General features: G+C 40.0%; 1 protein-coding gene across 1 annotated transcript in view; it reads right to left on the bottom strand.

Moving 5' to 3' along the window:
- The window catches only part of EPHA3 (EPH receptor A3), a 225,425-nt gene extending 220,761 nt beyond the window's left edge, over positions 1-4,664 (bottom strand). Inside the window, exon 1 of the mRNA XM_030456308.1 lies at positions 4,538-4,664. Coding sequence (XP_030312168.1) covers positions 4,538-4,643 — 106 coding nt within the window. The 5' untranslated portion in view covers positions 4,644-4,664. The remainder of the gene's footprint in view (positions 1-4,537) is intronic.
- Between the last annotated feature and the right edge of the window lie 22,485 nt (positions 4,665-27,149).

Genomic DNA, 27,149 nt, shown 5'->3' on the forward strand with positions numbered 1-27,149 from the left:
CCAATTTGGAGATCTTTGGATTTCAAACATCTGCTTTAAGTTTTCTATAGACAAGGTAGTGATTTTTCTTTCTAATACACCATATTGAAATCAGTATAAAGTCACAACAAACTTTGCTGAAAAAAGGGAAAGGAGGCTAAATTGCTCTATATGCTAGAATATTCTATCAAAAAACATTGACAGAAAATGAGGAGTTTACCCAGCTTACTTCTCCTGTTGCACATCAACCAAAACATCATGGTGTGAATTTTAAAACATGCTAATTATTTGTCTAATCGTACAGTTTAGGATTAGGCTCTGAAGCTTTGAATGAGATACAGCTGTATGAAAAACAGCCCTTTAGACCCCTATGACTGACCTTTCTGAAATGAAATTTTAAAAGGTATCACACTTTTAACTTCTTTTGCAGATAAACACTCAAGAGCAAGCTACAGCAGGAATTTGTCATGATAAATGAAGACTCATCCTGACTTAATGATACCTGACACACAAGCGAGGCAAGATCGGTAAAAAGCATTTCCCCATGCAATCCCTTTTGGATTCTACTGAAAAGTTCCCAGCATTGCCAGCCTTCCCCACTATTACATGCCAAAGCTGGGCAGGCATTTTGCTCCACATGCAAACACCACATTTTTCAAACCCATGCCAGGAGCTGTTACTGCTCCAAAGGCACAGTAAGTCGTCTTTAGCGACTTTTAAGTGTTAACAGACACTAGCCCAGATAAAATGGTGCATTTAATTGCACAGTTACACAAAGTTCTGAGATGGTAATCAATGAATAAAAGATGAAACCACATCTCCAAATACAGTCTGAAAAGAGAGGCTTATTGGAACCTTCTTGCTGTAAACCAAAACAGACACTATTTGAAACCAAGTACTGTAAGCAGATTTACCGTATTGATCTTTTGGTAGCTGTGTTTGCAAGAAATTAATTTTATGCTAGATTGAGAGGTTACAAGAAGTTTCCTGTCTGCTCAGTCAAAATATTATCGAAGCAATTCAGGTTGTCAGTAAAAGCTTAAACAAATTTGCTGATAATCCTGTTAATGACCTAGGTCAAGTGTTAACTGTTGTGGGTTATAAAACAGTGAAATTAAGGTTGCTGGCACCCTCAGGCGTGCAATATAGTTACAGAAGAGATTGAGGAAAAATTATTAAATTGCAGAACGGTGTAGCTCGTTCAATTTCTTGATAGCTTAGGAAATATTCAGAAAGAAATAGCATCCTTCTAAGAAAAAGCCCACAATCCTCCCCAAGCAGAAAAATACCCAACAGAATGGAAGAACAGAACATGTGGTTTCTATGGACCTACAGTGTTCAGTTAGCAACTTCAAATTGGAAAAGTTAGATGTTAAATCTTCCTGACATTTTCCTGCCTTGCAAAAAGTGGCGCACACCTTACCACTGCACATAGATAAATCTGAACTTTAGAGAACCTTCTTGATCTCCTGCGATTAAAATGGATGCAGCTTTGTGATGAGCAATGGCACTTTAAAAATAATCTCAGTGGAAAATATAACATTTCATCAAGAAAAAACTCTAAATAAAAATTCAATGGGATGAAGCAAAGCAACAAAAACTCAAGCACTCCAATAAAAAAAAAAAGACTGCATTTAACACCACAAAATGAAGCCAACAAATTGCCTTCAGCCCCTCTTTCATTGTTTTCTCCATTTGATCAGCCTCCACTGAAGTACCAATTCAGACAGCTATTGGTTTTAATATTAATTGCAAATGTTGTATTTAAAAGTTGTATTTTAAAACAGAAATAATTCCTTCGTGTCAAATAAATTCAGGAAATACTCCTGGTGGCTCTGCATATACTCTTGTAATGTGGCCATTGAAACATTCACATTCTCAAGAAGTTAGACAAAACTATATAAATACATCAAAAATTAGTTCCATCCTTTGTTAAGACAATCTAGAGGAGAATTTCCACAACAGCTTTAGCATAAAGTGTAGGAAAAAATGTGTACATTCTCATCTATATGCGTATATTAATGATCTCTGCCCAAAGTATATCCTTCTCATTTTCAGTAGTGGAGAAATAAAACTTTTCTAAATACAATCCAGAAATCCATAAATATCCATCTCTAGTTTTGGGAGGAAATTTATGGTAACAGCAGCAGGGAAGTGAGTGAAGTGGTAAGAAAAATATTATTTAAAAGAAGAAAACAATCTTCTGACATGATTTAAAGCTACATGCTTGTTGAGCATTAAACAAATTAGTGTGCCAACAAATTATAATAAATCAGATTTTGAAACTCACTTGATCATCTAAATATGCTGTAAATAATGAGCTTTCCTTACTGGGAAAAAAAGCCTCAACAAAACCCAAAACTCAAAACCAAGAAAAGTCCTTTAAGTTGATCGAATTTTTAAAAGAAACTGTCAGTGTTCCTTTTTTATTAAAAGGAGAAGCAAAACACATACTTTGAAAAACTAAGCATACAAAAGCGAGTGATTGTCCAGTGACTGGATTTATACTTCTGTTTTCACTGGCATTTTTAAAAATATTTCCATATTGTACAAGTTCTTGAAGCTGAAATGAGAGAATGGAAGCAGAATCTGCTGAAAGCAGACTTGGACAAGTACGCTTAATGTGCATTCAGCGTGACACAAATTTTCCCCTCCTTTCCCAATTCTCAGTGCCGGTGATTTTAAACAGAGAAACAAAAAGTGGGTTTTTTTGTGAACTGGAATATCTTTTTTTTTTTGCATAATTAGTCTCAGTTTACAGACTATGTCTGCCTACCACTGCCATGGAGGCAGATCTGCTCTGCTGACTGACAGAACTACACACATTCCCAAAAAGCTTTTAACAATAAGATAAGAGTAAAGCCCCAGTAACGCTCTTGTTTTACTTTCTGAAAACCATTTGCGAACCATTACAACATTTACAAAATAACATATATATCTGGGGGCCTAAAAGTGACTTACTGTTGAAAGCACATTCTTTTAAACCACCTATAAAGCACTATGCATGCAAAACAAATTTACATAAAACATACAAACAGATGATCTATTGCTCTTTCAGTATGACGGTATCTTAGATTCCTTCCTAGCAATAAAACCAACTGATTTAAGATTATCCTTGATCTGTGAAGTTTGAATCATCTCTTATCCGTTTTATATTCTTTTTCCTTCCAGAAATCATTTAAAAGTTATCTCACTGCCTTAACCTGGAAGCACCCAGAATATCAAGAAGTACCATCAGTATTATTTCTACTGAAGAAATGATTGCTCTAGCAGCTTTGTAACTGCTTCTCTACACAACTACTAAAACTTAAGCAGGTGCAAGTTTTACATGGTTTGATGCTAGTTCTTCACAACCTTTGGCCTCTAGATTTCATCCCTAAAGACAATCATGCTGGACATCCTAATCCTGCCGACTGCCTCCACTGTGAGATAGAGCAAAAGCTGCTTATTTTATTTTTCATGGGAAAAGTGCAATTTTTTTTTTTTTAAAAAGTATTGCAGTTACTTTTTCAAACAGTGTCTAGTGGTCATTATTTTTCCATCAAATCTAAACACTCATTTTCATCAAATGAAATGTCATCTTAAAAAATTACCATGGGAAAGGAGAAACAGCCTCTCATGCTTTGTTTCCCAAAATTTACACATATTCACATACACACGGACCATTTTAACAGGTAAAAAAACAAAACAAAACAACCAAACAAAAAAAGCTGAGATGAAAAAGCCATAGAACCAAAAGCAGCTTTTACAGGGGAGAAAGGTTCTTTTTCCTATTAATTAAAACTTTCGAAACAGGGGGCGACTAAAAAAAAAACCACCACCCTGCATATACGAAAGGGCTCAGTTATCATTGGGGTGAGCGAGACGGGGTCTACCCGTTAGGCTTTATAGCTTATTTTTATCAATTAACAAACCAATCCTATTCCTACGGCTGTCAGCTATCCGCCTGCTCTTTGAGGCTGGAAACGAGGCGGCGGCTCGCTCCGGCCGGTCGCGGCGATGCAGGGCACCTGCCCGGGGCTGGGGTGCTCCGGATCCCCTGGACTGGGGTGTTCTCTACCGCTACCAGCCCGCCTCGTCCCCTGCCCTCTCCCCGCCTCGCTCCCCACACTCCCCCCCGGCCCCTTCGGCTTTCCACCCATCGTCCTCCCCACGCAGCCCCACTCGGCCCCGCTGGAGGAGGTTCCGGAGGACGGCACCAGCTGCCCTTTCTCCCCAACTTTCCTCAGGGGGTGGTGAGGCGGCTGCCGCCCAACCTCAGCTCCGCTCCGTTCTGCTCCGCACGGGGCGGCGTCCAACCCAGCGCGGCGGTGAGCGGGGCCGCGGCCGCGCTGAAGGAGCGCAAGGCGAGGGAGAGCCCTGCGCTCCTGGGGCGAGGTGCCGCTGCCGCCCGGCACCACCTTAACGGCGGGGAAGAATTAAAAAAAAATAAATAAAAAAAATTTTAAAAAACAGGGGAGGAAGGAAAGGAAAGAAGGGGGAAAAAAGGAGATCGCGGAGGGGGTCACTGTCACCCACCCACCCGTCTCCGGCAGGACCCGGCCGGGCCGCGGCTCACCTTCGTTGCCGGGGCGGGCGCTCAAACGCCCAGCGGCGCTGAGGGGAGCGCAGAGCAGCGGCAAGAGCAGTAGGAGAGGCGGCGGCAGGCGGCGGCGGCGGTCCATGTCGGCGGGGCAGCGCGCAGGCAGAGCCGCATGTCTCCGCTCCGCATGCCACCGCTCCCCGCCCGCTCCGCTCCGCGCTGCGCCGCGCCGCCGGGACCGGGACCATGCCCCGCGCCCGCCCGCCCGCGCCCGCCTTCGCGCTGCGCCCGGGAGGGGCCGCCCCCGCCCGGCCACGCCGCCGCCGCACCGCCCCGGGCCCTAGCGCCGCCCCGCCCACCTGCCTGCCCGCCGGGAGCGGGGCGGGGGGCGCTCCCGAGCGGGGTTTCCGCGGGGTTTGCGTTCTCGGAGGTCGCTCTCCGCGTACCAGCCCCCCCCCAGCCCTCGTGGCACGAAGGTGAGGGTGGGTGTGCAGGATTCGGGACGGTGCAAAGCGAGGGGCAAAGCGCAGGACTGCCCCTGGGCACGAAAAGATGCTCCGGCATATGCGGCGTGTAGTGGGGCTCGCTGCAATACGGGACGGCGTAAATCGCATAGCTGGGAAGCCTCAGCTGGGTGTTTTAGGCAGCTGCAGTCCGATCATAGAAACACTGAATGATTTGGGTCGGGGGGACCTTAAGGATCACCCAGTTCCAACTCCCCTGCCATGGGCAGGGACGATTCCCAGTAGTCTAGGTTGCTCCAAGCCCCATCCAGCCTGACCTTGAACACTGGCAAGGAGGGGGCATCCACAAGTTCTCTGGGCAACATGTTTCAGTGTCTCACCAGCCTCACACTAAAAAATTTCTTTGCTTGCAATTACTACTCTTTCTTAGGCTGGATACAACTGTTAAAGCCTTTAAAGTTTCTAAGTGCTGCCATGGCAGGCTTGCTAGAAAAATGCTAGTTATGTCATTTGTCCCTTTGCTGCCCATAGTGACTCTCGCCTAGTCTGCTTTATGAGGGACCATAACTCGGAGTCTGAAGAATAGATTTACTTCCACCTCAGTAAAGCAATCTGGAGCCCTGGTCACAGGGCCCTCCTTCCAGACACTGCTTTCTGTAGGGATGTGCAGATCGTCTTTAGAAGTTGCCATGTAAATGTGTATCCTAAAAGCATTCTCTACATGTGTGCATCTTACCTCCAGTCCTCTCAGCCCGTCACAGAACCCAGAGTACCTGTCAGAGCAGAGGTCAGAGCAGCAGGCATGCTGTCCTGCTATTCCAGTGCTCTCAAGGGGAATCACAGCAGAGCAGCACTTCTCAAGCTTCCCCTTCTGCAGATCATTTCTTCCCAAGTGACTCGTCTCAGGTCTCCAGAGCTACCCAGCATGGTTCTCTGGAAAAGGGAAAATATTTGAGTAATACCAGGGGTCAAATAAATATTTTACTCCAAACAAAAGTTATGCATCCACGTAGCATGAGATGTTGCTCTGAATGCACATGCTGTCTGCACAGACAGCAAGCAACAGGCTGACAGGAGAGGAGCCTTTGGCAGCAGATGTGGAGTTACAGTGCAAAAGTAACATAAAAAATCTTTGATACCACAAGAACCAAACCCCCATATTTCACAGGCCAGTTTGTTAAATGCCCAAACAACCTTCTTCTTCATTAATTAAAAAAAAAAAAATAGCTCTATGTGTCCTCAGGGTCACAGGTATCAGCAAGACAGCTGAGAACTGCTGCCTGCAACATCTGAGCTCTGAGCTTATCAATTTCAATTGCTGCCTGTGGGGCAACACTGCAACACACTGCTGCCAGCTCGCTTCAGAATTGACAAACCTTTTTTCTCCCTTAGCAGCAGAAGAGGAGGTGCTGGGCTAATTGTAAGTCAGGGCCTGTGCCAATTTCTCTCCTGCACAATAATGGCATACCCCAAACTATCTGGTTTAGCTCCGCCAGATTTGCACTGCGCTAAAGGGGCTGCAAATGTAGGTAAATCAAACCAAAGGAGAGATAAGGCCATGAGAAGTCAGTCTCAGTCTGGTACTTGCCTTAAGGGAGTACAGCTGAGGACATGAATGTTACTTTGCTTCTCCATTTCTGTTTCCAGGTTTGATAATTCAATCAATCATATCAAGGAATCGCCTAATCTAATAACATCTGTTATTCCATGTCTCCACCTTTCCTTTCACTTACACTTGTATTTAACACCTACTCTGGTCAAATTTCCAAAAGGAGGAAGCAAGATGCCTGGGGCTCCTGAAGAGCCACCTCTGGTGGCAGAGAGAAAAGCAGGGTGGTCTAGCCATACAGTTATAATGATGTGTGACCCAGATAAGGAGATGTCCTCTCCTTTGCCTTTCTCAAGGTCCATTTCATTCTACCTTTTTGTTTATTTGACAAAGATGCTTTTCCACAGGAAAAAGTGACAAAATACAACTAACTTCCTCAAAATGTTACTCTCCCTAGTAATAAAAACTGGGGTATTTTTGTTTGGGGATTTTTTGAAGATCTTTTCCTGATCTTTTTCTAGACTATCTGTCTTCCTTGAGTTCTTCTGTAGAGCAGAGGCAAGCCTGCTATTTAATTCTCAGGACTACAGGTTCTGGTCTCTGTGGAGCCACATCTTTCTTTCATGACTTCAGGTAAATATTTTCTTAAGTTAGATGAAAAATGGATGAAGAAAGATAACAGATCTCTGAAAACAAACAAACAAAAACAAAGCCTAAAAACAAACCTAAAAAAAAAAAAAACTAACAAAGAAACAACAACAAAAAACAACAAAAAACCCACATACACACACAAAAAAAGCCCAAGACAAAAAACACCTTGTGTTTTCACTTAGTGGGATAAAATATTTCCAAACAAGCAAAGGAAGGGATTTTTGTTTTTCAGTCTCCAAGATGTATAAAACATCTGTAGCTTCCAGCTGCAGCACCTGATTCTGCTCTTGCTCCCCTTCTGGGAACCAGGGGCTCAGCACCCATCATGGTTTTACCACACAACAGTGAATTGCTGAAGCAGGAAAAGAGAAAAAGGAGAGGCAACCACATTCAGCTGCCAAACCTTGTTTTTCTCCTCCTGGGAAGAGCTGGAGCATTCAGCATTTCTCTTCTCATGCTGCTGCTTTGAATGGGAGGAAGTTTTACAACATAGGAGAGTGGAAATGTGAGAGGCAACACCCTTAAGGGTCCACAAGAAGTGGGAATTCCCTAGCCAATTCCTAACAAAAAGTGAGGTACAGCATTTCTCCAGAGGTCCAAGCACAGCCCTCTCTTCCCAGCGGCACACACAATTCCCCTGACCCTCTGAGCAGCCTATTAACACTACCATGCCTGGAAGTGATGGGATGCACACCACATAAATTCTCCTGCCAATGGAAAAGAGGCTCTCCAAAGGACTGGAGGTGGCAGCAGGTGCCTGAGCCAAGCCTCTCCATCCCCCCCCCACATTAACCCACCTTGGATTGCACTCCAAAGCTTGGGTTCACCAGCATTGGGCATGGTACCACCTCAGCACAGCAGCTGCTTTTGAACTTCTCTCAAACCTACACTTGTAGGTCTGGGATTGTTCTCGTTACTCACAGTAACTCTCAGTACTCTCGTTACTCTCAACCCACAGTTGAGAGAAAAAGATCTGGTCTTCTGTTGCGATGGCATTTTCTACGGGTACAAATCCAAGCTAAAGAAAAAAAACAAAGGGAAAGGAAAGTATGGTAATCAGAACTGATGGAAAAGAGCTGGTAAGAAAATATCATGGAATGAACATTTCATATTACAACAGATTGTGCTCGAAGTATTAATGTTACCAACTCCTTCAATGATTAGTTGTAAGGTTACAAAGGGTAACTATTAGAAATTCCTATGCAACTTTTTCCTAGGTAACAATGCAATTACTAAGTAAAGACTTCATTCAGAAAAAGGTGGAATGGTTCAGAAAAGGAGATAGAAGAAAGAAAAGGAGGAACAAATTAAGATCTATACAGTAAACAACAGACTGTTGTCTGTCTCATGACAGCACATGAGCACACACACATGAATATACAAGTATTTTGGATTAGGTTCACCAGTCATACCTCAAGGACAATTTGCAGCCTTCTTTTCTCCTTGTGAGGGTTAGAAATGCACCTCTTAGAAACAAACAAAAGAGCATATTTTCATATTGTACTGTGGACAGCTGTTAGAAAGTGTCATAACAAGGGGCAACGTGGATAAAACTGTCAAACGCTAAATCTGAGCTCTGCAGATTTTTTTCACCAGATTAGGAAACATTACTTTAAACAAATACTTTGAGTTTACTCATATTAAACACATTCTGAATTAATAAATATCTTACCGCCTGAAAATTCATCCAAGAAAGATTACAATAAAAATGAAAAACATTATATTGTATTGTTTAATACAACCCACATAATTGGAATTTTTAGCATCAAACCTCTACAAAATACACCTCTCAAGTTAAAAATGAACAGCATTGGGGAATTATTTGGAAAAATTTGAAAACATGAAAAACACAATTTAGAAGACTGCAGGTTCTGGGGAAAATTCTCAGCAGGAAAGAAAGATAAAATTAATTTTAGATTTTTCACTATGCTTTTTTTCTCTGTGACACATAACCTGGAATGCATTGTGTTCGTTCTGTGCAAATTGCATGTTTACTCTATTAAGAGTAATTTTGTGCGAGCTTAAAGGGCACCTTTGAAGAAAGAAAATAGCCTCTAGTGGCATTTCTATATAAGCAGAGTGCACATGGTAATATCTTTGCCCTAGCATCCATAAAATAATTCTAGAGAAACACATAACCATGATTTATGATATTCTGCCAACCCTGGACTTTAATTTCTTTAATATATTGAAGATCAAAATCCTTACTAAACACAAATTTTATCTCTTACATTTTTCTTTTGTAAACAGGAAAGTGACACATTCTGTGATTGCATAATGGAAAAAAGAAATCATAACACATGGGCAGAATGCTCCAGATCTCACGTTTGCATACTAAATAGGAAAACAACTTTCTGCCTAATGAAAAAATGTTACAGATTATTAGGAACAGCCACAGAAGTAATCAATCAATTTATTCAATGGACTGGGCCACAGTCTGCTTCCACAAAGGCTTTTTAATGTTTAAGGCTCTGGAGTTGCATTGTTTAATTAATTGAATGGCCTGAAACTTCTCATATTAGAAATGTAAAGATAAAATATTTTCCTTAAAAACAAAAAGAAAGGATTAATGATAGGGTCACTACTCATAAAGAAAGGTAGATGGACAATCCTCCATTTATTTTGGGAAGAAGCAATGTACAGAGCAGAACATTGCTCCCCAGCAGTAAGTGCCTCAACTGTGGCTTGATGGGATTTGGATTTTTTGGAGGTGTGAGACCATTTCCTCCTCAATTTCTGGTACTTATTTATGAAGGTTCTTGTTTGTGACATTGATATCTGCTTCCTCCTTTACCATCCTCACAGACACCTGGACTGATACAACCCTTTCAACCCATCAAACCATCAGCAGCTTTTCAAACTCATCCAGTGGTCTCTTAGGCCTCCAAATATCTCCGTATTCTTTCCAGACTGGCTGTTTCTTTTTAGTGTTGAGCTCAGAATATCATAAAAGGAAGCTTCTCAAATTCATCATAAGGCAGCAGCTTGCTGTGGGCCTGTCTGGAAAATGGTGACCAAGGAGGAAAAACCCTCCTACAAACCACCAAGTAACTAGATTTATTTGTTTTGAGTATTCTTTGTGAGACATTTTTATAACAAAACCCATAGGTCTTCAGCATCGTTGCCCTGAAAATGCAAGCAGATGAGAATAAGCAGGATGTGGAAGAATAAAAGACAGGATGCAATAAAAACAAATGATAAATGAAGTGTGAAAAGTTGTTTTTAAAAAGTCAGTTATTTAAAGGTAAGCTAGAGCTCTTTCTAATCAATACTTACACAATAATTATGTGAAAATCCGGAAAAATAGATTAACTGGGCAGCATAAGAAATTCAGCTTTGAGCAGCAACGTAGCTGCAATTGTAATTAGGAAGTGACTGCCCACCAATTCCATAATGAAAAAAAAAAAAAGAGCATGACTTATTATGGAGACAGAATACAGTAACAAAGCATGCAAAATGCAAATGCAGTTTAGCTGCAAATTTTCCCTGTAAAGGCTGTATCATTTGTTAAGGATGCAATAAAATGGTGACACTCCAAGCACTTAGACTGAATTTACCTATTTGTAAACAAAAATCTATAGAAGCCATAAAAGAAAAGCTTCACTAGCATTACTGCCAGTTCTCAGAGAAAAGCAACGTCTGTGTGCAGGACAGAGTACTACTATATCATGAAGTAGGTTGCCAAATTTCAGCCTGAACCGTGCATTTACAGTCAAAATCTATGAATCCTGTAATACTAGACAACTGTGGATATACTGGCAGAGCTCCAGTGAGGTGCATAATGGCAAGTTTGATTAGTTGTTGGGTTTTTTTTTTCTTTTTGCAGATCACAATGAAATGATTTATTCCATTTATTCCATTTATTCTAATGGATTTCAACTGGCAGGCTTTTTTAAATTTTGCTTTGCTTTGCTTTTCAGAAGGTAGTGTCTGGTAGTACTGGGCAATAAATAGATATGCACATTTTAAAATAAATGCCCTGGTATTTCTAATACCAGAGATCAGGATCTGATTTAAGAAATGCACCTGGAGAGTTGGCAGATGTATTTCTGTGATCTGGATGAGGTGGATTGGAAGTATTCCCTTGTCTTTGCAGAGCCAAGCTTGCACATCGACAGCAAAATAGGTTGTCTGTTTTTGCTAAAAAACTAACTGCAGAAATAGTTATTGTAAATTAAAAATCTAAGTAGCCTAACATAAATACTTTACAGTGTTCACAACATGCAGAAACTCTGTAACAGTTTCATTTCCACAGTGAAATGCATATGGCAATTGGTTGGGTATCTTAGAATCACAGAATCATAGAATTGGCTGGGTTGGAAGGGACCTCAGAGATCATCGAGTCCAACCCTTGAACCACCGTTGCGGTTGCTAGACCATGGCACTGAGTGCCACATCCAGTCTCTTTTTAAATATCTCCAGGGACGGAGAATCCACTACTTCCCTGGGCAGCCCATTCCAATGTCTGATCACCCTCTCTGCAAAGAAATTCTTTCTAATACCCAACCTAAACCTCCCCTGGCACAACTTAAGACCATGCCCTCTTGTCTTGTTGAAAGTCGTCTGGGAGAAGAGCCCAACCCCCACCTGGCTACCCCCTCCTTTCAGGGAGTTGTAGAGAGCGATGAGGTCTCCCCTGAGCCGCCTCTTCTTTAGGCTGAACAGCCCCAGCTCCCTCAGCCTCTCCTCATAGGGTCTGTGCTCGAGTCCCTTCACCAGCCTGGTTGCCCTCCTTTGGACACGCTCCAGAACCTCGATATCTTTCCTGAACTGGGCGGCCCAGAACTGGACACAGGACTCAAGGTGTGACCTCACCAGGGCTGAGTACAGGGATAGAATCACTTCCTTGGACCTGCTGGCGATGCTGTTCCTGATCCAGGCCAGGATGCCATTGGCCTTCTTGGCCACCTGGGCACACTGCTGGCTCATGTTCAGCTTCCTGTCAATCCAGACTCCCAGGTCCCTTTCTGCCTGGCTGCTCTCAGCCACTCTGTGCCCAGCCTGTAGCCTGTAGCTTTTGTCATCAAAGATGGGGTTTTCTCCTCTTTGCCTACTTTGAACTGGAACCATGAGGGGTTTTTTTCACAGTCCAAGAGGCATTTGAGGAGGAATAAGAATGGTAAAAGGCCATAAAGAAGCATTATCTTAGAAACATCAACTTCACACCTAACACAAAGGTATGAAATATTTTCACACCTTTGCTCAGAATGACAAAATATGAAGTTGACCACGTGGTATGTATAATTAGTACTTCTCGACTAAATGCCCACTCCCACCCAACCCCCAAAGAAAATCCAAACTAGAAAAAGTGGCATCCTATTCAAAAGACACTTTCCTAACTCTGATGGCTCTGGAGAGACAAAGAATTCCTATTTGCTTCAAAACTTACTTAGTTTAGGTCTTTTAAATTTGGAAATTGAGAACAATATCATAAATTACAATTAAGAGATGTGTAAGTTCGGAATAAATCCTTGTCAATGTACAGAGCTCTTTCAGAAGTTTCTTCATGGCAGCAAATGTGCACACCCAACTGTTTTTTCCAAATTTTGGAGCTTCCAAACAAATGCAGCAAGAGTAAGGCCATACAAGTTGAGAGAACACCCCAGTCATAACCCTCCAAAACCAGACTTGTTTTCAATTGTGATCAGCAATATTTAGACGAGAAGAAGTTATCAGCAATCTCACCTTTGTTGCTAAATGCTTTCAGCTTCTGCTACAGGGTATAAAACCTCTTCTGACCCATAATCCCAGCTGACCTGGGGCATGCTGGCAAATTCTTCAGTCTTCCAGTGTTTTCATCTTGATTCTGATGAGTTAATCATTTTGCCAGAATGGATGAGGTAGATTTTTGTTAATAATTTACTGCCAGTTGGGCAATGAAGAATTGTAGTTTCTACAGAAGACTAAGCTGTTATCTAAATATTATAAATATCATAATTCTTTGTAAAATTATTTTTATAATTATTACATTCAATAAATAATTATAAGTCATTAGTGTCCTCCTAGCCCAAGTGGAGATAAAAGACCCATAGCAGGACATTCTGTTAACCTTGTGAGAAGAAATTCTTATCCATTAAATAGGATATTTTGCTGATATGCTTTCATCTGGAATCCTGTAGCCAGCTACAGTTCTATGGTGAGGCATGGAGAATCTCAGAGTAAAGGATTGAGCTTCTCAACATTTCTAACTCAGAAAGCCGTTCAATAGGGTTGTAAATGCAAAGATTTTGTATTCTGCACTGGAAATATGCTATCTATATCAGGAAAATGTTTAACAGAGATTTCTTGTTTTCTGGAACATGAAAAAAATGGTATTTCACCCTGCAATATCAGATTCAGTTTACCTGAAACAAAGTTTCACTCTTTAAAACACCTCTATTCATCCACATTACTTTTCATGATACAGATAGCCCCAGGGCTTGATGGGATTGTTAGCTTACACATTTGCATATATAGCTTCTCTCACGTTTTTGGACTGTTACCCATGGAAGAATGCATATGCTGCTTTTATAGTACTGGAAATGAAGAAAGACCCAATTTATTTTTTGGTCATTTGTATTACCAAGCTAAAGAAAAGTTGCTTGGAAAAGGTATATGAACATCAAAATTATTTTTTTTTCTCTCTGGAGGCTTTAATGAGACAAATAAACCACTTATTATTCACTCATTTCACTCAGATACCTTCTGCATCAGCTTTGGAACTGGGAAGTAACAGAAGGATGAATAGAAAGATTTGGCAATTAAATAATTTGGACAATATGCTTGTGGCATTTTTTTACAAACATTTGCAAGATTGCAAATAAATGCAATGTCCTAACTCAAAAGGCAGATCTGGAAAATATACAGAAAAGGGACTAGAATTCGAAAAAATCTTGGAAAAGCTGGGGGCAATTAGTAGAAAATAGAGCACTTTCAGTTTGTAAGTTGAACTGACACTAACAGCACGCCAAGCTGCAAAACTAAAAATCCCAAACCCACTAAAATCAAAGAGTATTTCTTGAGAGTAGAAATGAGGACGCTCATCAAAAATGACGTACAATGCAAGCCTTACATGAAAGAAAGACACTCTGCAGAGGGGCTGTGAAAAAAATTCAGGGCACTTGCCAGATCTGTGGAGGGTAAGGTTTTATTGAAACACAATATATGCAAAGAGTGTACTCTGCTGGTTTTATGGATATGCTTCCTCTGATGTGACTTTGTTTTAAATAATACTTTGCTTTAAAGTGTCAGTGTGGTGTCTTATTACCATTGCCCAGAAGTAAAAAGAAGAACTGCAGCATATACAATAGTGAGAGCTGCTGAGATAAATCACAGGAAAGTGGAAGGAGGACTGTAACCTCCATCCCTGCTTAAGAATAGAGAACTATGCAAATGCCTCCAAAGAAATGCAAAAAACCTGGGATCCATGACCCAGAGGGGACAAAGCTCACTCAATGACAGAAGATAGGGTCAGATCATTTATAGTTCAAGTCCTGATTTTTGGGTTGTTAGAAGTTTTGGTTTGTTTGTTTATAATTATAATTAAAATTGCAAATTATAACATTACTCATTTCTACAGAATTTGCTATTCTATAACTTTGAGATCAATATATGCTGTTGCATCTGCCCTTTAGCTTTCCCTAAAAAAATTGCGAAAGATTCTCATAAGTTATGGAATAATCAAGACAACATCTTTTATTATCTTACACAGTATCAAATTTTCTGTCTAGAATTAAGCAACCAAGCAATGTTAATTTTGCCAAGTTTTTTGATGAAGCAGTCTGCAGTGGATTTGTCAGATAAGCAAATACATTGGTATTTCTGTCACACGAGTTCCCTTATTTCATTTTAGACCTTTTGCAAAGGAGATAAAGAGGTTTCTTGGAGGCATTAGAAGTTCAAGCTTATGATGTCCAAGCTTTTACAAGAAAAAATAAAAGGTTGCTTACTAAAATACTAGGAAGGGCACTCCATTTTAAAAGGATGTTATTATTTGCACTAGAGTTGTAATGGAGCTACGCCACACCTACTTGGAAAAAAGGGCCAAACACTACTCTCAGTTACAGCAGTTGCAATCCTTGGAGACCTTTACTACTAGGAAAATGGAGTAAGATTTCAGTAAAATCAATTTTTAAAAGCACTAGGAGTTTGCTGTTGACCTCAGTTACAGCAGTAACTGCAGCTTTGCAAAAACAAGCTCTCACTCTCTTAAATCTGACTGACGCCATTGATGAATTGTGCTGTAAAATTTACTGTTTCAATCCCTTAACACATAGAAGCTCCTGCTTCTGTTTCTGGATGATGAAGCAACCTGTGAAAAGACAAAATATTTCAGGCAAGCAAGCAGTCTTTCTAAACTAACTGCAGAAATGCATGCACAGAGCTACAGGTATTTTGCTCTTATCACATTTCTTCTCAACTCCTTTGGCATAAGATTAACCCACAGCAGCACCAGAGAATTCAGAGAATAGCAAAGGTAGCACTGAACTAAATTGTCCTGAGCTCTGTATCTTCACAACCACCCTCACAACAACCCAAACAAGAAAAAGAATTAAAAATAAAACACAAAATAAGCAGATTCATTCTGATGCTTTTGGACACTTAATGACTATGTTGCTGAATAATATTGTTTTAATTTTTTTTTTTTTATTTTTTTTTAATATGCAGCTGTCAAGTGTGTTATTTCTCTAGCTCTGTATGTAATGATTTGGTGCTATGGAGTTTTACATGTGGTGGTTTTATTGTTATTATTATTACTGCATAAGGACTTTTGGATGCTGGTTGTTGAGAAGCTCAACATGAGCTGGCAATGTGCATTAGCAGTCCAAAAAGCCAGCTGTATCCTGGGCTGCATCAAAAGAAATGTTGCCAGCAGGTTGAGGGATGCGATTCTTACCCTCTATTCTCATGAGACTCCACCTGGAGTACTGTGTCCAGTTCTGAAGCCCCCAACATAAGAAGAACATGGAGCTGTTGGAGCGAGGACTATGAAGATATATGGAAAAAGTTGGGTTTTGGTAGCCTGGAGAAGAGAAGGCTCTGGGTACACCTCATGGTGGCCTTCCACTACCTGAAGGGGTCTACAGGAAAGCTGGGGAGGGAATTTTCACAAAGCTATGGGGTGAAAGGACAATGTTTTATGGCTTTAGACTTGAGGAGAGTAGATTAGGCAGAACATTAGGAAGAAATTCTTCACCATGAGGGTGGTGAGACACTGGACCATGTTGCCCAGAGGAGCTGTGGATGCCACCTCCCTGGAAGTGTTCTAGGGCAGGTTGGATGGGGCTTTCACCAGCCTGGTGTAGAGGGAGGTGTCCCTGCCCATAGCAGGGGGGGTTAGATCTAGATTGTCATTCTATGACCATAGCATTCAGTGCTCCACAAACAAGTAAGTCAAACAAGAGCGATGTCACACCTTCAGATTTTCATTGTTCCATGCACAATTCAGAGGTTGTCAGACTTTTTAACTGATATACACTGAAATAAATGTGGCTTTCAGCTTTAATTTCAAATTCACAGCTTTCTAATGAGGCAACACTATTTTATCTTTTCTTTTGATTTCAACTTCTTCCCCATAAGCAATAGTCCTTGGTGGCACCACATTAACTTCATACTACAAAGAACAAGCAGCAATAGGTATCTTATCCAATACACACACATCAACGATGCATATCCAAACTTCCAGAGTCATCTTATTTTTTACCATGTCTCTGGTTGCCATCAAATCATCATATGCACTCTGACCTTGCACACTTGACACATTTTAATAGACAGAAGGAACAAAACTGTCAGTTCTCCCCAGCACCATCTGGGGTTCTTTTACAGTTACTTTCTTCCTATCTGCCTAAAACCTGATTCGGCTCTTTTTTTTCACAGCATCTCCCTGAACTTCTTTGCTTGGCTTCAGGTTTCTTCAAAACACCACCTTTCAAGCCTTTTCCTTTGTCATGCATTCCAGGCAGTGCTGCTGTAAAGCTCAGGAGAGGTTTTTTTCCCCTTTGCTATTCTCATTCTGATTTGAGCACACTGCAATTACAACAGGATATGAACTACCCTCTACTGTTATAGATGTGTTCAATTTTCTCTCTGTTAGTAGAAGTCTTTTCCCATCACTTTGGCCTGACAAACGTGACATTCACACATTGATTGTATATGTCTGCTTTACACAGCATAGCTAATGACTTTCCCTTATCCTGACTTGAATTTTAGGTTAGTTTTTCTACTGCTGAGTATTCTGTTCCATCAATAATTGCAGAACAATTATCTCATTTATGATTTTTTTCCCCAAATGCTGAACAAATCCATAAATCATCATGGTATATAATGCAGTAAACGTAAGGTTTTAAACTAATACTTCATTCTCGAGACTTGCCTCACTGTGTCTATCAGCCCACAGACACCCCAATGACTTTTGCAGGACTGGATATTCTCAGAAGGGAATACAGTTCACCTTGTGCATTGCCAACTACCAAGTGTTCTCTGAAAGTAGGCATGTGGTTCTGTGACACAAAGTGTTACAGAACTTGAGACTTCAAAGCCAAGATGGAAAATAGATTTCTATCATAAAACCTGGTCGCTATCTCACCTGATTCTACCATCATTTGCCTTATTAAAAAATGCTTTATAGATCACATTTTTTTCTACAGATAAAGTTCAATCATGTCACGGAATGTTTTTGTTTTATCTCATGGAGATCTCAAACACCATCTCTTTTGCCAGCTGCCATTTTGGGCAATGAAGCATGGGTGCCATTTACTGTATCACAGAGCTCTTCACTTAGGACTTTTCATCTTCAAGTGTCAAATATCAAGTCTCACTTGTTCATTTCTTCCTTTTAAAATTAATTTTTATAGGCTTTGGAAAAGATAACAGTAGTATTATCAATCAGATATCAGACATCAAAGAAAGATGGGATGGAACTTTCTTTTTCGTCATCTGTGGACTCCCCTCCCTTCCTCATGGTGAAAAAAATAACCTAATTTATTCCCACTAAATGCACTGTGAGACCCTGAACATTAGGAGATCCAACACTGTCTTTAAGTGTTAATGAGACACACAGGTCTCATTTCTGAACCAGATCCTGAACAGGTAATCTGATTTAGGATATTAATATCTAAGTATCTTCTTTTTCTTTATGGTTGAAAAAAATCTAAGGAATACTTACTGCAGGTCTTCAGTGAGAAATATATTTGAAGTTTTTCCTAAAGAAGCATATAATGTTAAATTCAAGGCATGTGGTGGCAAACCAAAGGTCAGACACCTTGGTGTTTCAGACTCAGGAGACATGTTGGTAGCTTTGACTGCCAGTTTCTGTATTTCAGAAGCCTCATGGTTTTGCATCTTTCAGTGTTTTACTGTGCGTTCAAATGGAAGTAGATTAAAAATGAGAATATTTAAATATTCACAACTACCCAGTACACCTTAAATCTAGAAAAAGAATGTAGTACAACATAGCTCACTTTCCTTGTTTTACAAACAGGAGAGGAAAAAAGCTGAATTATCTGTGTATTTTTCCCATATTCAAACAAAAATGATTTCAGTGAAAGACTGTGAAACTGTAATTCACTGGACATTTTTCTACTTTGTGCTTAAGAGAAAAATTAGTATCTTGACAACATGACAGAAGGTTTTCTTTGTGTAACATTAACAGGGGAGTAAAGAGATATGACTGAGAGAAGTCAGGGCTATTGTCTCTCAACATGTATTCCTAGAACTGTAAACTCTAGTTTAAGGTAAGAATTTAAAATATTGAGGACGAAATTTATTCTCCAAAACTGGGTCAACTATTACTCCAACAGAAGCAAGGAAGTGGTTTCAAATCCACTTCAAAAGCTAAGGCCATGTTGGAATGAGGAAAGCTTAAAATAGGTCTCCTATGAAATACAGCTATATTTCATACTTATCTCCAGTGGAGGCTGTGGAGTGATACAAACATTTATGTGTTGTTTCTGTGTCTCACTCAGTTTTATTGTAGATCAATCACAGAATACTCTTTATGCATAAATCTATCCCTGACAGTGCTTTAGATATAGATTTTTCCATTATTATTTTTCAATTCCTTCTTGTGCTACCTTTATATAGTTCTACTCCTTTTCACTGTGTTCCTGGGAATTTAATTGGTGCTGTCAGTTTTCCTTATTTCACAGAAAGGAGTAACAGCCTTTCGTAACATTTTTATCATTTCACCACACCTCCCCATCAACACGTCCCTACAGGTACAACATTAATATAAATAGCATATAAAATTAACTTTTTTTTTTTCCACTATACCAGTGCCTGAAGATACCAGCAAAGAGAAGCATGCTTTGGTGCTCTGATCCATGGGAATACAGTTCTCAGCCATGAAATACTTGGTATCAACCTAGTAAAATCAACAAAGCACAGACAAGAAACCAAGGAGAAACAAAACTGCAAACACTTGTTTGTTGCTACTGTGCAGGCAGAAGCTGGATTTCTAGAAATCCATTCTCTGCCTCTTCTGGTTCAAACCATTCCTAGGTTCTTCACCCTTACTGAGAACAACCCCAAACAAAGAAAATACTAGTTAATCACAGAACGTGATTTCAGAGAAAAAAAAAATCTATGAGAGACAGTATTAAAAGGGGAAGATAACTTGAAAAGCTGTGGTAACAAGCTGTAGCAGGCTTCTACAAGGTTCTCCATTTATTCAGGGAAGGATTTGGGGCAATGGTGCTACTTGCTGTGTAGGGAATAGCACTTTTCAGATGATGACTATCAATTAAAGAAATAATGCTTTGAATTTTTAATTGGAAGCAACTATTGTAGCTAAGCTGTAAATTTTTTAAGACAGGCAATGAGGGGAAAAAATAGCTCGATATCCTTTCCAACTCATACCATTCTTTGTAGAAGAGATTTTTTTTTACTGCTTTCTGCAAACTGATGTCCTGCACTAGTAAATAACATTAGTAGCTATTGGCAGAATTGCAAATGTCTGCATAAGTACATTTGTGAGAAAGATTAAATATGGCACAGGCTGTTCCTGTGCTATTATTCAATTCACTCTATTGCTTCTTTTACATAGCCTTGAAAGTTTTCTGAAAAACACAAGCTTTCATACAATATGTTGTTTGAAGACCACTTTTGAGGAGTCTGTGTGCATAAGCACACCAATTTTGCAAAGCCTCTGGAAAGCTCCTGAAAGAAATAAAGCCAGGTAGGTAGCTAGGCTGAGCACCTCAGCAGTCTGAAAACCCTGTTAATTCCTTCAACAGCCACGAGGAGGCTAAGAAGAGCTTGCAGACTACAGTGCACTTGCCATGGATACTGGTACAAACTTACACACAAAATGTCCAGCTTCAACAGGTCCACATGAGCAATCCTTCAAGCCTACTACACACATTCCAAGTTCCCTCACTCACCACAGCACACAGCTGCCTTAGGAAGAACAGGGAAAATGCTAAGCTCCTATTCCATTAATGGTTACACACTAGAAAATAAGGACTTATGCTGCAGCAAGCCATGTGTGGGATCTTTATGTTACTGTAAGCTTTGAGATGCAGCTTCGAGAAACTTGGAAAGCATGACTTAGACTAATTTGATGACAGTTCTGGAAAAGAAAAGATCAGAGCCCCCACTTTAAAAAGGAAAGTCCAGGAGAAACTTTCTCAGAGAAACAGAGAAGCAAAAGAAGAGCGAAGGGAAATGGAACAACAAACTGAAACACGAGGTATGAGATTTATTGTGTCAGCACTGCATCTTCACTTTTGAGTGGGTTACTTCAGCTGCCATTCTTGCAGGAGAAGCTCTAACAGAAATAGCCAATTTGGTCAGATTTACCAGATTTGAGCAAACTCATCTCATCTAGAATTTTCCTGTCCTGGACAAATTAAGAAACTTACTTCTAATGGTGAAATATGGGTATTTAGAGAGATTTCACAGTTGTAGCAAAAAGCAGTACAACTTCAGCCACTCACTATGACTCAAAGCCATCGGAAAGCAGCCGGGTAACTCCAAGGAGACAGCTCTGGTCTGTTGACATCCATTTTTCAGAGAACTGAACATCTCCATCTCCATCTAATTTTCACAATTAAACACTAATCAATACTGAAATGATAATATCCAGCCTGGACTGGGAGGCTCCTAACCATTTATTCAATGATCTTCCCCTTGAGTTCTATTAACTGGTCTGCCTGCAGCAGTACTGTGACTGCTTCCCTGCAGGCCACTGAGAACTGGGGCTGAGGGATGTCCCCCAGCCCCAAGCATGTGAGATGCTCCACAGGAACATACTGCTGGGCTTCAAGCTGGCTGGATAACTTCCTGAGCGTATCAGTCCTTAATATCAGATTCTTCATCTGCATATCTGCTGTTTCACCAACAGTGTAGGTCTTGGTTATGGAAAGTGTGTAGCTAAAAGTAATTTTCCTGACAGAACACCTTGTGGGGCTGTGGAATTGCCAAATGCCTGTTTCAGGCTGTGCTTCTGTCCAGCTTCAAACGCTCTTGTATTGGGCAGTTTGAGAAAATAAGGACAACCATATACAGCCAATGTCAGACTATACAGATTTGCTGAATGAATGCCACACTGAGTCAGTACCTCAACTGCTTATCTAGAGGAGATGAAAATCAGATGAAACTCCTGAGGATTTGGCAGGTAGAACAATTTTACCCACAAGGCACGGGTACAGTGAGTTTGAATTTGTATTCCTGAAATACAACAAAGCTACTCAATTAATTTTGTAAAATCAGCATCAATTTCTAAGCTTCCATTGAGATACCATAAAAATGCTTTGCAAAGTTTATTAATTTAATAGCTCTGATATTCATTCTGTTTCATCATGTGTTTCCTAGGCTTTTATTCATTTTGATTTGTTTTTTCCTCCTCAAATATTATTTCAAATAGCTTTCATGAAATGGTTGCATAATAAGTGTACCCTTTTGTTCTTATTCAAGGAAGCTCAGCGAAAGCATAACAAATAATGAAGCTGATAAAAGGATACATGAAATGCATACCAAAATCCAGGAGGTTTATTCTGATACCAGCACCATTTAACTTGAAGCCAAGACACGTAGCTCAGCAGGCAGGATCCTATCACACTGTTGGGCAATGGACTCAAGCCAGCATCAGAGCCCAGTAAGTAGTGAAATTCTGCTTTTTACCTACATTGACCCCTCCTGACTATGAGTGTGGAATACAGCTATGTGTTATTTAACCATCCAGCTCAGAATGGTAAGGGGGATATTTTTTGGCTTTCAAATTTGCTGAGTGATCTAGAATTAGGATTCGTTGTTAACAAGAAAACAGAATATGTAATGATCATGGTCGAGTCCAAAATATATTATGACATCTATGCTCATGCACTTATATTTTGGAGAGTGAATGTGACTGAACAACACAATTATCTTTAATTAGGAGGGACTAGGGTCGTTCCACTAATTATGTCTATCACAGCCAGTTAACGATATTGATGGACAAGATAAGAAGCAGAATAAGCCATCCATCCCTGAAAAGGGCTTTCATAGATTTTGTAGTGAATTCGTGTAACATATTTCAAAAATAATATAACAGTCTGGAGGTGCCATAATTCCAACAAAGCAAGATTTCAGAAAGGCTATTCTGAAAAACATTCCTGAATCAGTCTGCTTTTGTTAATATGGAATAATTATTGAGCTAAATAAACATACAAGAGCATTCCATAAGTGTGCCTGACATACACAGGGAAAACACTCTTTGATCCTTGAAGCAAAGGGATTCCAGGCCCAAACATTGCAGGGGTGAAGACAAAGACAAATTAAAATCTGATTGACTGCAAGTGATTAAGAAGAAGGCAGATTTGCCACAAGGAATCCTGAACTAACATGGAAATGGTTGTCTAAGAATGGCTTAGTTTAATCCCTGGTTTAACTCAGAAACAATCAGTGGAATCAAATTATGAGTTATTTTGTCTTTGAGATATTATGAAAGAGAAATGCAGACATACATATGTTCTCTCTCCCTCACTCACACACACACACACTTGCTCCTCCACATGTTTTGCAACAGACAAGTTCTCAGTCTGTGAGATGCCCTACTATTTTCAGAATAAAAGTCAGTTTCCCTCCCTACTTTCTTTTGCTTTTTCTTTAAATGCATGTGTAATGTAATGATGGATTTGCAAGTTTGGTGGCAAGAAAACAAGTGGATATCAAACATACATGGTGCTTCTGAAGCCCCAGACCCAAACTGGAATTTGGAGATGCCCTCCTGGTTACTCCATCAACAAAATAGAATCCTTGATGTTCTATTCCACTCATCATCCCTCAACCCACTGCAAAGAAGCTGAAATGAGACAACAATGATTGAGCATGTGTCTGGTTGTTAGCATGTCAGACATACATTATTAAAAACAGTAGGGGCAAGAAGAAAGATGAAAGGCATTTGCTTCTTTGTTCAGATTTTGGGAAGCTTATTTGGGAAGAGTTCTGGGACAAACTGATATAAACATAAGGACTTGGTGCAATGAAGGCATCCAAACCTTTTCCGTGCATTTTGGCCAATGAAGTTTTCAACTAATTTCCATTTTATTTTAAAGGAATACATATGCTATGCTCATCTGATTTAGAAACATGCTCACTCACCTGTGAGAATTGTTCTTGTATCTTTCTATTGCTTTTTTCTTTATTGTTTCGACCCAAGTAACTATCCCATGATTAATACTGAAGCAAACTTATTTTGACCCTGCCTATAAAATACAAGCCTTAGTCATATTCAAAATTATCCTCTCATATGCACTGTTTTAAAAAAGGAAGCTAAATTATGAAAGTATTTAGGATATAAAACAATCACTAATGGTTAAAAAACCCCAAAACATTCAAATGATCCTCTTAATGAAAACATTGAAAAAACATATAACTATATTGTTCACAGAAAAAAAAAAAGAACTATGGTTGGGCTGATAATAAGTACTATCTTCATTTAGCAAAGAATTAGACACTCTAAAAAGCCTGCTTCAAACCATGGATATAATAGAATAAAAGCTTAAAAGCTATTGGAGAAAAAAATTCTCTCTACTGGAAATACATAACTCTCTTTTTTCCTTAATATGTTTATTTTGGTAAACTCAGAAAAATTCTTTAGGAAAGTTTAAGCATGCAAATAGATAAGTGTTTTACATGTAAATGTTAAATAGCAGCCATGTGACCCAGAAAGAGTCAACCTGTGGCAAATAAGGTTGTAAAGCATTTCGTGCAGACTATTAGAACTCCAAGAAATAAATCAGAACTGACTTCTGTCAAGCACTGATACTATTGTGTTCCAAGAAACTCTGCCAACCATATCAATTCTTTACTTATAAATGTAAGCTTCAAAAAAAATTCAGTAAAACAGGGACAATTATAATAATGTTGGATTGTATACTTCTTGTAAGCACTTTAGCAATGAAACAACATTTCTTTCAGATCAGTGCTCTTGATAATGGTGCTGACAAATTTTGCAAATGCCTCTGACCAAAGAAACTGAGAAGGTTCTAGAAGGGATAATACCTAGACATGCTGCTGACAAAGACAACTGAACAAATGAGGGTGTATCTGAATTGACCAACAGGACTATTAACCTTGCAATGTGGATATTTTGACATCAAGCTGTAGGTGAATCAAATGTGATAATTTGATTTGAATTGCACATACTTTTGCAATAAAAACACAAAATGCATTCAAGACTATAAGAAGTTCAAAAGATACCATCCCAGATTCACTGCTCTGGAAAGACTCTTACTGATATCAATAGACTAACTGACACCAAGTATTTATTTACCCAAAACTTTAGTTTACACTAAAAAGAAATTTCACCAGTGAAAGAACTGTGATCAGAGAAATGGTGATCTCTGTGGTGCCTCCTGTGTGCATCGGATGAGACCAGAGAGAATGCTGTGAGGACTGTAGCTAAAGATGAGAAGGGAAACACTGCAAGAGGATTAGGAATTTTTGAAATAATTCTGGGAGCTAATTGTAAAACTTGATTAAATCATGCTATTGTTTACAGATCTTAATGTTTTCAATGTTACAGAACACAAAGCAAAACTTTCTTTCCTATGTTTTTTGCTAAGAACAGAAAACAGTTTCTAACTAGATTACTTGAATGCCATAAGACATAAACTACAGCATAACCACAGTGTTCTTGAATTCACAATAGATCCTCCCTTTTCTGAATTTCCTGCAGCTGAATACTTCAGTGTTAACTTCTGTGGCTGAAATCTATAATGTGCTTCCCTTTATATTCACTTACTTCTTCCCCTTTGCACAGCTTTGGAAGGAATCTTTCTGTATTAAATCCATTATTGTAGCTCCCAAGGCTTTCACATTTTGGGCAGCAGGAGGAAGCTCTGAACAGGATCAAGTGTAGTTACGTCAAGCTTTTTATTGTTATCACTATTTATATTTAAAAGACAGCAGACATTTAAGAAACATTTTGTTCTCTTTTGTTTTAACAGAGGCGGTACATTAAATTCCAGCTACATGGCACAGGCAATTCTATTTCCACCCACCTTGAAGCTATCCCACAAGACGTCAGGTTTATAGAAATGAGTGAAATTTCTTCCTTTAGACCTGTTCAACAAGGACCATGGTTTTGATGGAAAATCATAGAATCATAGAATTGGCTGGGTTGGAAGGGACCTCAGAGATCATCGAGTCCAACCCTTGAACCACCATTGCGGTTGCTAGACTATGGCACTGAGTGCTACATCCAGTCTCTTTTTAAATATCTCCAGGGATGGAGCAAAGTTTTGGCTCAGTACATACCTCCTCATCCAACAAAGAGAACTTGGGCCTTCAGGTTTGTTTGCAGATATGACAGAATCCACAAGCTGTTCAGGAAGCTGGTGAGCTTTGTAGTGTGAGTGCACAATAAATGCAGTCCAGTTCATTCCTGTACCGATGGGCAGATCATTGCCTCTGTAAAAGTGTAGCTGTAAGATAAAAACCAAAATATGATATATTAAATACATTCTGTAGCATGCCATCTCTACTACCTGTCTCATCATACTTCTTCATAGATTAAGCAATAAGGATCTCCTTATCTGCCATTGCCAGGCTCTTTATTTTCCTTTAATTAAGGCCTCTGTTACTTCTGCTTCTTCTTCATGCTCCTGCAATGTTCCTCTTGTGCTTCTTGGCAGCTGAGGCAGTTCACAAACAACAAAAGCAAGTGGCTACAAGCTGTGCTGCTCGGCACCTATTCTTCTAATCTGTTTCTCAGTAGAATAGCAGTACTGTACTTTATTAACCACCATACATGAAAGCAGAGTTTTTATATTAATCATAGAATCAAAGAATCATAGAAAGTCAGGGGTTGGAAGAGACCCTGAAAGATCAAGTCCAACCCCCCTGCCAGAGCAGTGTCACCTACAGCAGGTCACACAGGAATGCATCCAGGTGGGCTTTGATGTGTCCAGAGAAGGAGACTCCACAACCTTCCTGGGCAGCCTGTGCCAGTGTTGTCACTCTCCCAGTGAAAAAATTCTTCCTAATATTTACACAAAACCACCTATGCTCCAGCTTATAACCATTGCCCCTTGTCCTATTGTTAGTCACCCCTGAGAAAAGCTTGACTTCATCCTCCTGGCACTCACCCCTTACATATTTATAAGCATTATTGAGGTCCCCCCTCATTCTCCTCCAAGCTGAAGAGACCCAGCTCCCTCAGCCTTTCCTCATAAGGGAGATGTTCCACTCCCTTCATCATCTTGGTCACTTTGTGCTGGACTCTTTCAAGCAGTTCCCTGTCCTTCTGGAACTGAGGGGCCCAGAACTGGACACAATATTCCAGATGTGGCCTCACCAGGGCAGAGTAGAGGAGGAGGAGAACCTCTCTTGACATACTAACTACCCCCTTCTAATGCACCCCAGGATGCCATTGGCCTTCTTGGCCACAAGGGCACATTGCTGGCTCACGGTCCACCCACCAGCACCCACATTCTAACCTCCGACACAATGTTTGGCTGTTTACTCCTTCATTTCATTTGATTGCAATATAGGAACAAGTGTTGGCTGCCTTAAGTAAATGACA

The sequence above is a fragment of the Calypte anna genome, chromosome 1 (genome assembly GCF_003957555.1).
Source record: "Calypte anna isolate BGI_N300 chromosome 1, bCalAnn1_v1.p, whole genome shotgun sequence".
NCBI lineage: Eukaryota > Metazoa > Chordata > Aves > Apodiformes > Trochilidae > Calypte > Calypte anna.